The 15,717-nt window shown below is 36.1% G+C and overlaps 1 protein-coding gene across 1 annotated transcript in view; it reads left to right on the forward strand.

Moving 5' to 3' along the window:
* The window catches only part of LOC122836693 (neuronal acetylcholine receptor subunit alpha-7-like), a 33,751-nt gene extending 23,162 nt beyond the window's left edge, over nucleotides 1-10,589 (forward strand). Inside the window, exons 5-9 of the mRNA XM_044126453.1 lie at nucleotides 2,384-2,631; nucleotides 5,314-5,508; nucleotides 6,033-6,119; nucleotides 7,141-7,250; nucleotides 7,340-10,589. Of these exons, the coding sequence (XP_043982388.1) occupies nucleotides 2,384-2,631; nucleotides 5,314-5,508; nucleotides 6,033-6,119; nucleotides 7,141-7,250; nucleotides 7,340-7,942 (1,243 nt within the window). The 3' untranslated portion in view covers nucleotides 7,943-10,589. The remainder of the gene's footprint in view (nucleotides 1-2,383; nucleotides 2,632-5,313; nucleotides 5,509-6,032; nucleotides 6,120-7,140; nucleotides 7,251-7,339) is intronic.
* Nucleotides 10,590-15,717: the final 5,128 nt, after the last annotated feature.

Consider the following 15,717-nt stretch of genomic DNA (forward strand, 5'->3'; position numbering starts at 1 on the left):
GGTTGCCCCCTGTCACCACTGCTTTTTGTATTGGCAATAGAACCTCTGGCGATCGCTGTTAGAGTAAATAGAGGAATATCAGGAATTAGAATTGGAGGAAGAGAACATCTCATTTCCTTGTTTGCAGATGACATCATATTTTTCATAAGTAATTTGAAGATCAGTATTCCCAATTTATTAAATCTAATACAAGAATTTGGTGAATTTTCAGGATATAAAATTAATAATTCTAAATCAGAGTTAATGTTTCTTAATGAAGATGAAAGGAGAAGTCCTATTGTGGTTACTCCATTCAAAACAACTACAAAAGGTTTTACATACTTAGGCATTAAGGTCACCCCATCCCTCAATGAAATAAATGCAGCAAATTATGACCCCCTTGTGGAAAAAGTCACAGAAATGTTAAATCGATGGTCAAATTTGCCTATATCCATGATAGGTCGAATAAATTTATTAAAAATGACAATTTTGCCCAAATTTTTGTACTATTTTCAAACACTTCCATTGCCACTGTCAGATTCGTTTTATGACAGTTTGGACAAACTATTTAATCAATTTATTTGGAGTAATAGAAAAGCAAGACTCCGTCTAAAGCTACTCTATTTGCCCTATGAAAGAGGTGGACTTCAAGTCCCTAATCTCAGATGGTATTATATGGCCGCCCAATTAACATCAGCTACTCATTACTTTTGTCCAATGGCGCCTCCAGCTTGGGTAGACATTGAACAGAAATCTGTTCCAGACTTCCCCTTAAACACCTTCCTATATTCTTCAGATATAAAGACACTTAAAAAAAACACAAAGAACCCTTTCTTAAAAAATACAATTATAACTTGGCATGCAGCACATAAACATGTAGGTGACCGACCAGAGTTATCACAATTCACCCCGATTTGGGGTAATGAAAGGTTCACCCCAGGAAAAAATGATGGAGGATTTAAACTATGGAAAACCAAAGGCATTCAGAAAATTAAAGACCTATATGCCAATGGCATGTTGCTTACATTTGATCAGTTATGCAAGAAGTATTTAATACCCCCAAAACATTTTTTTAAATATTTACAACTGAAAAATTATATGTCATCAAAACTGAAACGAATAGTTGACATTCCACCCTTAACAAAAATAGAAGAGGTGTGTGTTGGGGACTCAAAAGGGAAAGGTTTTCTTTCGGTGTTCTATAATTTGTTGATGCTTTCCTCAAAGGATTCAGCAATTGATAAGTTAGAGGCTTGGAGAAGCGATACTCTTGAAGATATCGATGAGGAAGACTGGAATCAGGCCTGTTTAAAAGCGCAAAAACAAACGATAAACACACGATTTAAACTTCTGCAATATAAATGGCTTATGAGAACCTATATAACCCCAGTTAGGCTTCATCACATGTCCAGTGATATTCCAGACACTTGCACTAAATGCTTATTTGAAAAAGGAACTCTTCTCCATTGTTTGTGGGAATGTCTTAAAATCCAGAAGTTTTGGAGGGAGGTTATTAGATGTTTATCTGAATTGTTTAAGGTTAAAGTTCCATTAGAGGTTAGAATCTGTGTTCTAGGAATATACCCAGTGGAATTTAAACAATCACAGACTAAAACTAAATTGATTGATTACGGACTTCTTCAAGCCAGAAGATCTATTGCATTATGCTGGAGGAGCATGGACGCTCCATGCCTGGGATTGTGGAAGAAAGAAATTGCAAATTCACTCGGACTGGAAAGACTAACATACATCGCCAAGGGCAAACACCGGGACTTTGAGAACCTCTGGGAGCCGTATATGAGGATCATAGGGACTGAAGGCGGAGCTCATTAACGGGTGTCTTAAATGGATGTCTTGACTACAGTTTTTATTTTCATATTATCTTGTTTTGTTTTTTTTCTGTCATAATCTAAAGTGTTTTATATATATTATAACAAATGCAGGTTTGAAGGGTGAATGCGTGAGTGAATGCAAGTGTGTATAAGTACGTGTTTACAATGTTAAGTTTGTTTGTAAATGTCCTAAAAGAGAAAATTCAATAAAATATATTGGAAAAAAAAAAAAAAAAAAAAAAAAAAAAAAATGATTCATTGTGGGTCGTGTTTTAAAATTATGCAAATGAGACCAGATCCGTTTTAAACCTTTGTTGTTTCAGCAGCAGTTTGGGGAAATATTCTGCGTCTGGTTTTGCTGATTGGGTTACAGTGGATTTCATTGAATAAAAAATTATATTTTTGTTTAATTTGAACAACAATGACTTTGGAGTTTTCAAATATCTGTCCTAAAGCACAAACATCTATTATTTATAACAGATGACTGACATGTCTTAGTTGTGCAGGGATAAATATGTTGAACTTCACCTGGAACAGGAAATTTATTAACGTCCCTTCTGTCCTTTCTCCAGTGCGGATGAGCGCTTTGATGCCACATTTCACACCAACGTCCTGGTGAATGCTTCTGGTCACTGTCAGTACATTCCCCCGGGCATCTTGAAGAGCACTTGTTACATCGATGTGCGTTGGTTCCCCTTTGACGTGCAGAAGTGTGACTTAAAGTTCGGCTCGTGGACTCACAACGGCTGGCTACTGGACCTGCAGATGCTCGATGTGGACACATCCACTTACATACCCAACGGAGAGTGGGACCTCGTGGGTAAGTGGGCATCGATGTTTGCTACATCACTGGAGCTGAGCAGTGGGGAGGTATAATTTTAAAGATTGTCTAAACTCTTACACAGGTCAAAGCCTCGTAATTAAATCGAAATCAACAGCGATCAAAATGCTACGTGAAAGACTGCAAAAAGAATAAATGTAGATCAGTCCCACTGCACAGCCACAGTCTGTAAATTTGAATATGCATTGCAGTGAGGATCGTTCTTCAGCTTAAAAGTATGTTTTGAAAACAACAACCTTTATTAAGATATTAAGCAAATTTACATTTCTGTATTAAAAATGTTTTTTGTTATTCATCTGATATAAATGGTCTAACCATAAATGTTGTTCTAAGTGGAAAATTATCATTGCTAACAGATATGATTATATCTGTGTGTAATTACATAATGTGTTTCCCTACTGCCTATTGAAATAAAAGTAACATATAAAATAAAATTTATAGCATTTGATTGATTAATTAACATAAAAAACTGGGTCTTTAAAAATTTGTAACTGAAACACATTTGGTACAACCTTTGTTTAAATTCTGAAATTAAGAAGCGTGTTATTACAGCCTCACTGCTCAGGAAGAACAACAGACTTCGACCAGGACAGATTTAAAAGGAGGAAAAACAGCATCATGTTCTCAGTATGTAGTGAGGCGGCGAGGGAAGTGGAGATCATTCAACATAATGAAGGAGAAACAGCCCACACTTAGAAACGTGTGGGCTGATTAGAGCTATTTTATTCAAAATCAAAATAACACATATCTAGTATTCATCACAAAAATGAGGTTGGACTGTTTGTTTTTTGACAAACAATGAATATGACAGGATTTATAAAACCCTCCATGCTGTTTTTTTTCCACCCTGGACAATTCAGAATATGGTCCTTGTGTCAAGACCCCCTGTTGTAACAATTAGCAGGAAATGGGTGTCAGACGGGGCCAGATGGTATGCAATGGGATTTTGTGACACTCAGGCAAGCAAGTAACAACACCATATGTGATCTCTGCACTGCCCATCTCAAGAGTTTGCGCTGAAGGTGAGAGAGTTCTTCCATCAAAAATGAAATGGTTCAGCCACTTCTTTTTTTTCTCTCTATAACTTTTTAATACAAAGTTGAAATAAGGACAAGGTAAAGTTTACTTCACTGACAGACTCAAAGTTCTTCACCTGAAAGTTTTCAGGGTCGAGGAAATAAGATCCAGCTCAGTGATCTGAGGGAGGGGTTTCTCATATTGACCATAAATTATATAGCTCCTTCTTTCTCTTCTCACAAGTGCACAGCCTGTATTCTTATACTGAAATATAAAGTTTTAGTTTTTTTATCCAAAGGGGCAAAAAGAGTGTCAATGTAAAAAAATATTTGTTTCTCATTTTGATCAAATTCATGAAACAATTTGAGTTTGTTCAGATTTAGTTTTATGATCTGTAAATAAAAAACATGATTTTCCTTCTTCCTGGGTAAACTGCAGATTTACCTAGATGCAAAATTAATTGTTTACATATAATAAAACAAGAATTTAGTAACATGGCCAGGTTAAATGCTGTTGTGCTTCACTGAATACTTACTGTTACAGTTAAATTGAACAAAGGTGTTTTTGGAAAGGAAATACCTACATAGCTCCTTTACATGACAGATTATGGCTTTTAAACTTTTCTGCACACTTAATAATACGTTCAGCAATAATAGATTTCTTTTTACATGAATAATTTACAGCTGCATTGAATAAAACGTTTAAAAGGAAAAATCTCTGATTTACTGGGAGATGTGTTGAATTTTGAAATAACTAACTTGTATCTATCCTGATGTCTGAAGGATGTCTGTCTGTGATTGATTATTATTTATTTACATTTGAATAAGCAGCCAGTATTGCACAGCTTCTGTTCTTTCTCTGGCTCAATTTTGAAATACCTCATTGATACTGGAAACGCTAATTTTGAGTCTTTCCCACTAAAGCATGGTTTTGCTGATGCATCTAGTTAATACACAGGTTGAGTTGCTTTCACTGATGAGACTACACATCAGATTTTTCATTTCAGACTGTTTGCTCACCAGTTAGGACAGCAATGATTCAGAAGATTCCTGTCACCAGCCAATATCTCAGTGTGTCCTTAAAAATGATCCAGTTAGGGTGACAATTTGAGCTGTAGGTCATTATGGAGGGTCATTATTTATAGGAATATAACATTATCTCTGGGTAGACAACCATTACTGTATCAATAATAACCTTAAGGTGCAGATAAATAGGAAGGATTAGCTCCTGGTGGAAAATGCTGGACAGCAGGCGGATCATTGGCATTTGAACCTTCAGATTGTTGGTTCAATCCCCAACAACAGACCTGCTAAACTACATGCTCTCTGCCTGCTTTTTAATTTAATCCAAACTCTCGTGTTTTCTCACATGTACCAAAGTCATGTATGTTGAGGTCCACATATGTCTGTTATATATTTTTTTCCACCAATTTAAACTGGTACATTACATTAAACGCAACGTTTCTGCCTACTTAGGCTTCTGCAAGAGTGGCAAGTTATGCATTTTAGCTTGGATCTCCGTTTTAAGTTTCTGCTGGTATTTCTACCACATTTAGATTGGATTTTTATTTATTTCAAAAGCCTAAATGGCTTTATCATAGCTGTAAAAGACACCGTTATCTCTGTGGATGTGCTTCTCCCACAGGTGTGCCAGCCAAGCGTAATGAGCTGTATTATGAGTGCTGTAAGGAGCCCTATCCTGATGTGACCTTCACAGTCACCATGCGCCGCAGGACTCTTTATTATGGACTAAATCTGCTCATTCCCTGTGTGCTGATCTCTGGCTTGGCTTTACTGGTCTTCCTGTTGCCAGCAGATTCTGGAGAAAAGATTTCTCTGGGTGAGAGGAGATTACTGGAATCACAAATGAACCATATTTTAGATGCGGGGAACATATCAGATAATGTTTATGTTGGTGCATTTGGCAGACATTTTTATCCAAAGCAACTTACAAATGAAGATTTACCAGTTAGCTTGTCCAGTGTAAACATTGTTTACATTGTCATGGAGATTATTATTATTATTATTATTATTATTATTATTATTATTATTATTATTATTATTATTATTATTATTATTATTATTATTATTATTATTATTATTATTATAAGTAATGGTGGTCATTTCCATGTAAAATTATTTCTCTGAAAGCCATCAGCATAAACATAATGTTAGTGTTTCAGGGGTTTTTAAGCAACCTTGGGCACATCAAGCAGCCACAAACTGACAAATGACTGTTGTCATGAAAATCGATTGCATTAATATGTAATTACAGGAAGACTTTCACACACCAGTGACCCCGATCACATATTCAGCTGCTGTGCTCTTGTTCTCTTCCCTTGTGTCTCTGTCTTTGTCACACAGGCATCACTGTGCTGCTTTCGCTCACTGTCTTCATGCTTCTGGTAGCAGAGATTATGCCTGCCACATCTGACTCTGTACCGCTTATCGGTGGGTTTCGTTTTATGTATTTCCGTGTGCATACAACATTTTTACATCTGCGTAAATACAGAATGAAAAGAATCAAGCAAAATTTAAGGAAAAGAGAAAGAATTTATCTTTGGTATTTTTTGTTATATTTCTGTAGTTCTCTCCAAAGCTTTTAAACTATTCACCTTTTCATTTTACTTTGTTTCAACGCGACAAGAATTTGAATATATTATATATATATTTGTTGTGCAGTTCTTACAGTTCTAGAGGTAAGAATAAGAAGTTGTAGTCATAAAACAAATTTGTAAAGCAGACAAATAGTTTTTGAAAGTCATAGGTGTGACTGACTCAGGATGTTCGAGAGGACTTATCCTTTAGTTGATCATATGTTAAATGTCAAATTTCCAGTCAATATATTTTGGGAGTCTCCTTATAGGTAAAAAAAATAAATAAATGTGCCTCATGTATCCAATATTTGTTGTTGTCACCAATGGAAACAGCATGACCTTTCCATAGCACTGATTTAGATTACTAAAGTAAAGATTGGCTTGAAACCTAAATTTAAGCCTAGATTAAATAATTGTCATGGACAGGTCTGCTTCTAATTCGGGACTGCTGCCCAAGTACATAATGCCCTTGGATTCTGGCAAAAAAAACTCTGCACTTCAGTTCTGGCTCAGAAAATACACAACTGGTTGCAGTAAAATGCTTAAGTCTAGACTGACAAATGCATTCAGGCAATGTTGTGGTTAGGGTTATGCACATCTTTTATCTATAATATTAAATTTCACCTTAATTTTTGTTTAAGGTGCACCGTAACGTCACCACCAAATTCAGTAATTAATTCAGTGCAGTAAATCTATTCAGCCGTCTGGTATCAAGATCCGCAAAGACCTCGTTTTAAATATAACATTTAACTCGTGTGTTGAAGAACAAAGTATCTGAACTCTCCAGAGTGATATGTTAGAAGAGCCAGAATTGGGAAATACTTTACTATACAGTTTGCAGTAAAAGTTAGTAGCACTGTTTTTCTACCCAACAGCTCAGTACTTTGCCAGCACAATGATGATTGTGGGAATGTCTGTGGTGGTGACTGTCATAGTCCTGCAGTTTCATCATCATGACCCTCACGGGGGCAAGATGCCCAAGTGGGTGAGTGAGTGGAGCAAACCATATAGGCTAAATCATGCACTAGAATATCATTGACATAAAAAATGCTGACACAGTCTTTCTCTTCTCAGGTTCGTGTGGTTCTGTTGAACTGGTGTGCCTGGTTCCTCCGTATGAAACAACCTGGTGATGAGCGCAAGAGGCCACAGTACAAGTATCGCCATACCTCCCAGCATCACTCCAGAACCAGCTCCATTGAGATGGGCACGATGCCAAGCCTCACAGTGCCCCTGTCACAGGCGTCATGCCCACCCTGCACAACAGGCTCTTCCAATGGTTCCATGAGTCTCTACTTTGGGAGTTACCATCCCATGGAGAGTCCACATTGCCCACCTTCCAGTGACTCTGGAGTCACGGTGGGTGGACGTACTCATGGATCTCTGGGTGACGAGGCTGAGCCGCCAGGGGGAGTTTGTGGTGTTGGAACTCTTGGGATGGGAGTTGGCATCCCCCCACCTGAGATCTTGCGCATCTTGGAGGAGGTGTCGTACATTGCACAGAGGTTTCGGGACCAGGACGAAGCTGAGGCAATCTGCAGTGAGTGGAAGTTTGCAGCTGCTGTAGTGGACCGACTGTGTTTGGTGGCCTTCTCTCTCTTCTCCATCATTTGCACTTTCACCATCCTCATGTCAGCTCCTAACTTCATTGAGGCTGTTTCCAAGGACTTCACATAACCAGCTGCTGAAAGACAGAGAAGGAAGGAGGTGTAAATAATCAACCCATTATGTGTTGAAATAATCAGACTTTAAAGAGAGATTTGGAAAGGAAATCAGAGACAGGGAGAAGTGTATTCCCCAACCCACCTACTTGGCAGCCATTTGTTTTGAGATGGGCTTGTAGTGTTTCATTAGAAAGATAATATTTTCTTCAGCAAGTTTGTAAAGAAATCATATCGTAATAAGCAACTGTTAAATAATGTAAACACCTAAACTTATGAGAAGATATAAACTAATTACAAACCTGTAAATAAAAACTTGGTATGTATGTAAGATTAACACATAAAATTCAGCTGTTTACAAATGATGTAAATCTTAAATGCAATGTTGATACAGTGAAATATTATTTTTAAGCAATTTTTGCTTTCTTGATTTTAATATCATCAACAACTTACAGAAAGATGGCAGTACCTTCAAATATATTGAAGCTACTACTTCAATATCTTGATATATTGCCTTGCTAATCAGATAAATTGGCATTCCTACTCCCTCTTTAAACCAGTCATTTGTCTATATCAGAGGATTCAGCGTAGAATGATGGACAGATTTTTATCAGGCTATAACAGGATAGAAAAGAAGACCAAAGAAATTGACTGGGAACAAAGGAAACTACCAAAATCAGATCACTGTGAATGTTGGATTATTTTAATTTGGGTAATCCAATAGCTTTAGACTTTTCCACTTTGTGTTTTGCGTCAGACTTATCTCCCTCAACAGACAATGCCAAAACACAGATATTATATCATAAGACCACTTTGACAATGTTCATTAGTAACACAAATGTTTCGCCATAACACAGTCTTAAATCTAGTAAAGTCATTCAATTGTTTCCCAATGTAATGTATCATAACAAGGGAGCACATTAGTGTGACTGTGGCTCAGTGGTAGAGCAGTCATCTTTTAATCAAAAGGTTGCATGTTTGATTTCAGATTCCTCTTGTCATAATGCTGATGTGCCCCAGAGCAAGGTACTTAACCCTAAGTTGCCTCCTAATCCTTGTATTGGTGTATAAATGTGTGAGTTTGAATTGATGTGTCTGTACTCTCTATATATTTGTGTGCTTGACTTGAAAAGCACAATATAAAATCAGTCAATTCACCAAGCTTTTAATTTATCCACTGAAACTAGCTGTGATTATGCATTTTCATAAATAAGTAGTGGAATCTAATAATTTCACTTCAGAATGATATTTCTGTTCAAAACAGAAATCATCATAGCTGTGCAGAAAAAAAGCATCTATAAGTACAATTAAATTATTCAAAGGATCCATAACAACGATCTTAATCCAACTTGGTTGATAAATATGCTTTTTGAAGATATCCATTGGGAAACGGTGTTTAAAACACAAATGGTATTAAACAATATACTGGTATCTAATGGGACTCTATTGGCTTTTAAAGTAAAAGTCCTAAGTATTAAAGCTTTTTGTTTGATTTATTTCAGCAAATAGAAATAATTGAGAGTCTCACAGCAAAATCCATTCAGGGCCTTCACATTTATTGGCACCCATTGTGAATTATTATGTGTAAAAAAGCTTAAATAAATGGATCTTTTATGATGCTATGAGTTCTAAGCAATGTTCCCAGGGCTTTTCTTAATTTTAACCTTAGCTTAGTTTAACAATCCCTACATTTTTATGTTTGTGTTGGTCGTGTAGGAAAAGCTTTTTCTGAACCCCAAACAATCTGTTAGCACATACAGCAGATATGGTTTGATGGTTGCAGTGTGGTTGACAACATAAATGTATCTCTTTGCTGCAGCACTGAGCTGTGGATTTTTTTTTACTTCCCTCATCATCCTACTCATTGTGCATGGAGGCAACATGAATATGCCTCGTTATCCAGTGTCGTGACCAGGGGCTAAAAGAAATGACCGTCTGTCATGTCATATCGAGAGAGGCAAAAGTCATGGATTAATAATGAGGAGTTCCTAGAAGTTCAAATTAACAGAAAAAGTAACTTGTGAATATAAAAATGTGTCACTTACATTTAATTTCAAAGGGTCTTGGACAATCAAGGATGCAGACAATTGTAGGCAATTTCTTAAACAAATTAGAGCTTGTATTTTTCTACATTTTCCAATGTGAGATTAGGCTACAGGAATTAAAAATATGTATATTTTTTATGTGTTTTTTACACATTTTTAACAGGGTGCCAATAAATGTGGCTCACAGGGTTTCAGAGTAATTTTTATAAAACTACTGTTTTGCTTAGCAGAGCAGTGTGCAATTATCCTTTTCAGTGTTTCTCTGAGTGTGATTTATCAGTAACTTTACGGTATGGGGACACACACGACTTACCGAGCCTTTTAAATCTTCTCTGGAAATGAAGAGCAATCTAAATTTTGAACATTAAATCCAAAACACAGTGTAGCTTAGGGCTTAATAGTAGACAGAAAACTTACCACTCTCTTATTGTACCATATTGTACATACAGAAAAGACTTTCTGGAGTTTCAATGATTTATCTGTTTTGCAAATTCAGCTGAGAAAGTAAAAATGAGTGAACTTTGTAAATGTGCTTGCATCCATCTCCACCCTGTAGTTTCAGTTGTGGTTGCGATCCTTGTTCTGTTCATCTCTGTCATTCTAACCATGCATTCGTCACTGTGGTAATAAAAGGTATTTATTCTGTCTATAACAGGCTCTGGGTGAATGTGTGCTACATATACAATATGATAAATACTTATACATAAAAAGAGTCATTAGATGGATTGCTCCCCTGCTGCAAGTATTAAAATTATGTCATCGTTGTATTTAAAGTAGTATTAATGGTATGAACTTTGCTAGTAACATTAGACAATTTTAGCCAATATGCAGAGACATGCTGATTGCAACAGAGTGCCAAGCTGAAAGAAACTGGATTGTTTCATCACTGACAAAAGGGAATTTGGAAGAGAAGAAGAAATTTGGTTTTCTGCAGTCAGGAAAGTGAAATAGTGGCTCAGGAAAGGGAGAGGCCCAAACCACTAAACAAAAACCAAAAGAACATTAATGTAGGCCATCATTTTCTCCAGTTTTGTTCTAGAAAATATGGTTTGATTTGTTTTTTACGTAACCAAGAAAAACATCTTCAGAACAGTGGATGAGCCTCTATCAGCAAGACCCAGACTTCAGGCAATACAACGTCTGTAATTATTTTTTACAAGCCAAAGTTTTTTTCTGGAGCACCAACCATGTTCTTCTAAACTCAGCCCATTCCCTCATGACACTGTAATCTTCAATATTGAAACTAATTCAAATACAGCTGAAAACTAGACATCAACTACAAAGGTTAGAGATGCAATATTTGGTATAGCTTGAAGTTGTTTTACATAAAATAAACAAATTGTTAATATATACATTTTGTTAAGTAACAGCTTCTGTTTACAACATGTAGAAAAATAGTCCAAACTGCTCTTGTTAAATTATGGGACTTGTTCTTTTCCCACATAAAGAAAGTCTGTCTCCACATTTGAAATATGAAAAGCAACGTCCCACAGCATTAGTACTACCTCAGCCACACATACTGTATGTATACTCTATAAGCAAAACAAATGAGGAGAATCCCTGCCTTGCATAAACAAGTATCAAAAACATTTAACCTCTGGTCCTGTTATTCAGAGAAATACATTAAAGACGTGCTTCTGCACATTTACAATTACAAAGGGTTGATTTACATTTCTATTATGCAAAATACCAAGAAATAATGCAAGAGTTGACACAGAAACTTCTCCAGTCCATTAAAATCCAATTATGCAAACGTTGGCCACATTATCAGGAACAACTTGCTGAACCTCATTGCTGCAGAGTGGACAAAACAAGTGCACCATATTGAGGAGAGGACAGATGGGCCATCGCTACATTTAGGGCTACGGATTACAACCTCATTTCCTCAGTAAGAGTTTTGAAGATGGGTTGTGGGTCTTCTGGCTTGAGAATGATGTGAAACATTTCCAGAGCAACTTAGTAGTGGCTCCATAAGAAGTATTACAAACTTCATAATTTTTTGTTAGTAGGGAAACATGAAAAACCAGTATTGTATCAAATGCTTATTTTTTTCTACTGTACATCATTAAAAATACTTGCTGTTGGTGGATGAATAAATCATTGACAAAAACAAATACGTACATGAGTGTCACCAGCTTGACATATTGTAGTATTCATTTAAAAACTCCCAACAGGAAGCAAGAACTCATGCTACAAGGTGAGGCTGCTTAAAATTTTCCAAGAGGAAATTTTGTTTAATGAAAACATCTCACCTGACGATGAAGCCATGGCTGTGTTTGTTTTTGCAGTTCCATCTCATTAGGAAATGGAGACAGACGGTACTGAGTTTAAATCTAAGAGTCAGAGTGCCTTCTGTTTAAAGGTTAATGAAAAGTACTTTTACACTGCCAACATAGCCATTTTCACACACTGACCATGCACAGTAGGGTTTTGAGTGACACCAGATTTTGTTTGGCAAACTGCTGAGCTCAGCACACAGATAAAATATTCCTTCTGGAGGAACAAAACATTATAAACCAAAACAAACATTACATTTTCTCAAGCAATTTTGATTGAAATATTATTTGTGAAGATTCATGACTGATGTAGGTGAATTCTGCTTATATACAAACCATGTAGGTAGATGACTGACGTGGCAGGAGAAAACAAGGAAAGGGCAAGAAAGTATAAAAATCTGTTTAAAAATTCAAAATGAAGCTCAAAACAGCATTGCCCTCTGTCTGCAGAACTGCTGGCCCAGTGTTGTTTTCAACAAAAATAAAAGCTCTCTGTTTGTATATGTTTGTGAGTGCCAGGTATTCTATAGGAGACTGAAACTGCATGTGCTTATTGTGGGTGGGAGGGATTTGGCAGCTAAATCTTATTGCATTCCCAAAACAGAGATGCTGCGTGTCACCTGAGGTCATTACAACCTCTCTTGCTCCCACTTCACGTTTTCTCATTCCAACCCCAATCAGTCCAGCAGCCTGATTATTCCGTGAGGGTGGAGAGAAGAAACAACCCTGAAAGGTGCTCTGGCCACCTGTCTGGTCTAAAAGAAAACAGAAACGTCAACAACTTTCTGTCCTTTTTATATCCTTTTGTCACTTTTTGTTTTTGGATCATAAACTTTTTACACTGAAAAAGCATTTCAGTGACCAGAACAGACCAGAATATCAGTTAGTAGAAATTATTTAAATGTCCATGTAACACAAATCATATCACAAATAAAAATAATGAATTATTGTGTTTGTGTGTGTGTGTATAAAGCATACTTGTCCTAGAATAATTTATTTCATTCCAATCTCATGGGCAAGACAAAGGCACTGGCATGCCAGCTTTTATTTAGGCATCTAAATGAGTCAGAGATGCTTGGGAAAAAGTGCTGTGGTCAGATGACAGCAAAATTGAACCCTTTGTCTTCACCCACCAAGTTTGGTGGAGAAGGAATGCTGATTGTTAAACTTAAGAATTAAAGAAACATTACTGTTTGGGGTGGTTTTCTAGAGGCAAAGAAAGACTTAACTGGATTGAGAGACCAAAAGACAATGAAATGTGCCATAAAATCGCAGACAAGAATCATTCCTTCCATCAAGACAAACACATCAAAATTTACCACCAAGTTAATGAAGTAAAACTGCATTAACGTCATGTATTCTCCAGACTTCAGACCTGCAGGAAGTCTGTGAAGGAAGGTGAAGCTTTGGAATATGATAACCAGGAAATATAAAGATTTTGTTGAGTTTTTATCAAGAAGAGAGGGCCAAAATTCTTTCAGAGATGTAGGAAAACATAGGCCAACTCAAATACAGAAATGTCTTTGTGCCGTGTCTGCAAATAGAGATTTTACAAATAGAGATCCCCATGCTTCACTTGAGGATCAAATCCTGGTTTCCCACAGTGGCATGCAACACAGTTTTTAACATTCATGTCAAGGATTATTTTCTGGATTTTTGGTTGATATCTTCTTTCTCTACATAAAAGGCTACAATGAATAATTTACATCTTTTATTTTCTTTGTAAAGGAGAAAACTAAATAAGTATCACCAGAGGATCAAATATTTATTTCCCTTTATGTAATTGAGTCTTAACAAAAGAAATATATAATGGTCTCTGAGCCAGGATAACCTCGAAAAACCTTTCGCTCAGGAAGAGTGAAATGTGTTTTTGGCTTATTTTTAGTTTTTCAGATTTAAGCAAGCATGAACTGGAAGCCAGTAATATTGTTCTGCAGAGTATCTCTCAGGAAAAGTAGTAGAAATTTGAAAAAAAGAGTACAGACTGAGTATATATATATATATATATATATATATATATATGTATATATCTTTCTTAAGCTGTGTGTTAGCTGTCTGGTACATAAAGTTGTTTGCGTGAGTCTTTTTGTTTTTACCCCAGTTGGTGATATCAGTGCACATCTGCTTAATTACCAGCATGGCCTCACTTCAACTGATGTGTGTTGAGCATAATTTCACACAGATGTTGCATCAGAGTAAGATTCATGACATTAGCAGTTCAAATTAATTCAGTTAAGTTCAGTTTATTTATTTAGTAAATTTTCAAAATAAATGTTGTCTCGGGGGAATTTTACAAAACAAAAAAAGAAATTTAGTCTAATCAAGTTCAGTTTGTTATTCTAAAAGTTAAAAAGTTTTTGGAAGTAGATTTCATTGAGTCAATGACTTGCAGCATTCATTCCTCCTATGTTGTGATGACAACATAGGATGAACCATGTTGGTTCGATTTTATTTTTTATTTTTTAGTTTGGCCAAAACAGTTTGTGTTTGTATGTTAAAGTGATTTCATATCAGTCTGTTTGCTCTACTTTCTGTAAACTGGAACAGGTACTGAGGAAGAGCCAAATGGAAATTAGCCACAATAAAGAAGTCTGAGGCAAAAGAAGGGTGATGTGAAATAGAAGAGAAATTCAGGACGCAAAGCGTAGCAAAGGGACTTGAACGATAGAAGTAGGTTGACGTAATGATGCCTACTGGTTAAAAATGAAAAATATTTTAGTAAATTAAACTGACCTGATACAAAGCAAAATTCAACCTTAAATCCATGTAAATTAAAAAAGCTGTTGCTGAACTCTTTGGTTCAATCTGCAGTTTAAATCATCATCATCATCATCATCATCATCAAACTTTATTTGTAGCACATTTCAGCAGCAAGGCATTTCAAAGTGCTTTACATCAAATCAAACACAAAAACACAATGCAACATAGAATCAACAATAAAAACACAACATCAAGTCAGGTTCCGTCAATAAACTTGCAATTGATTACATTTCAAATACAACTCTAAACAAGTGGGTTTTTAGTTGAGATTTAAAGGAAGTCAGTGTTTCAGCTGTTTTACAGTTTTCTGGAAATTTGTTCCAGATTTTTGGTGCATAGATGCTAAATCCCGCTTCTCCTCAAATCACATCTTTTCAGAATTTTCTGCATACAGTAGATCAAAGTGATTCATTTAGCAGTTCTGTTTGAACATTTTTGTAGTCTCTTATATCCTTTTTTGGGACATTAACTCCAGAAGCTGACTCTGCACATTCTGTTTGATATATTCCACCATTTCTACGTGGTAGAAAGGGAAATATTGTTTTTGCATTCTGGCTGTCTGAAATATTAATGCTGTGTTCAATCATTATACAACTGATCATCATCGTTTTTAAAGTCATCGATCCAAAAAATGACTAGTTTTGGGATGAAACTGTTACTGATCCAAAAACTTTCCTTCCTTATTTAAAAAATGTAATCACTGTTATGAG

This window comes from Gambusia affinis, linkage group LG09 (genome assembly GCF_019740435.1).
Source record: "Gambusia affinis linkage group LG09, SWU_Gaff_1.0, whole genome shotgun sequence".
NCBI lineage: Eukaryota > Metazoa > Chordata > Actinopteri > Cyprinodontiformes > Poeciliidae > Gambusia > Gambusia affinis.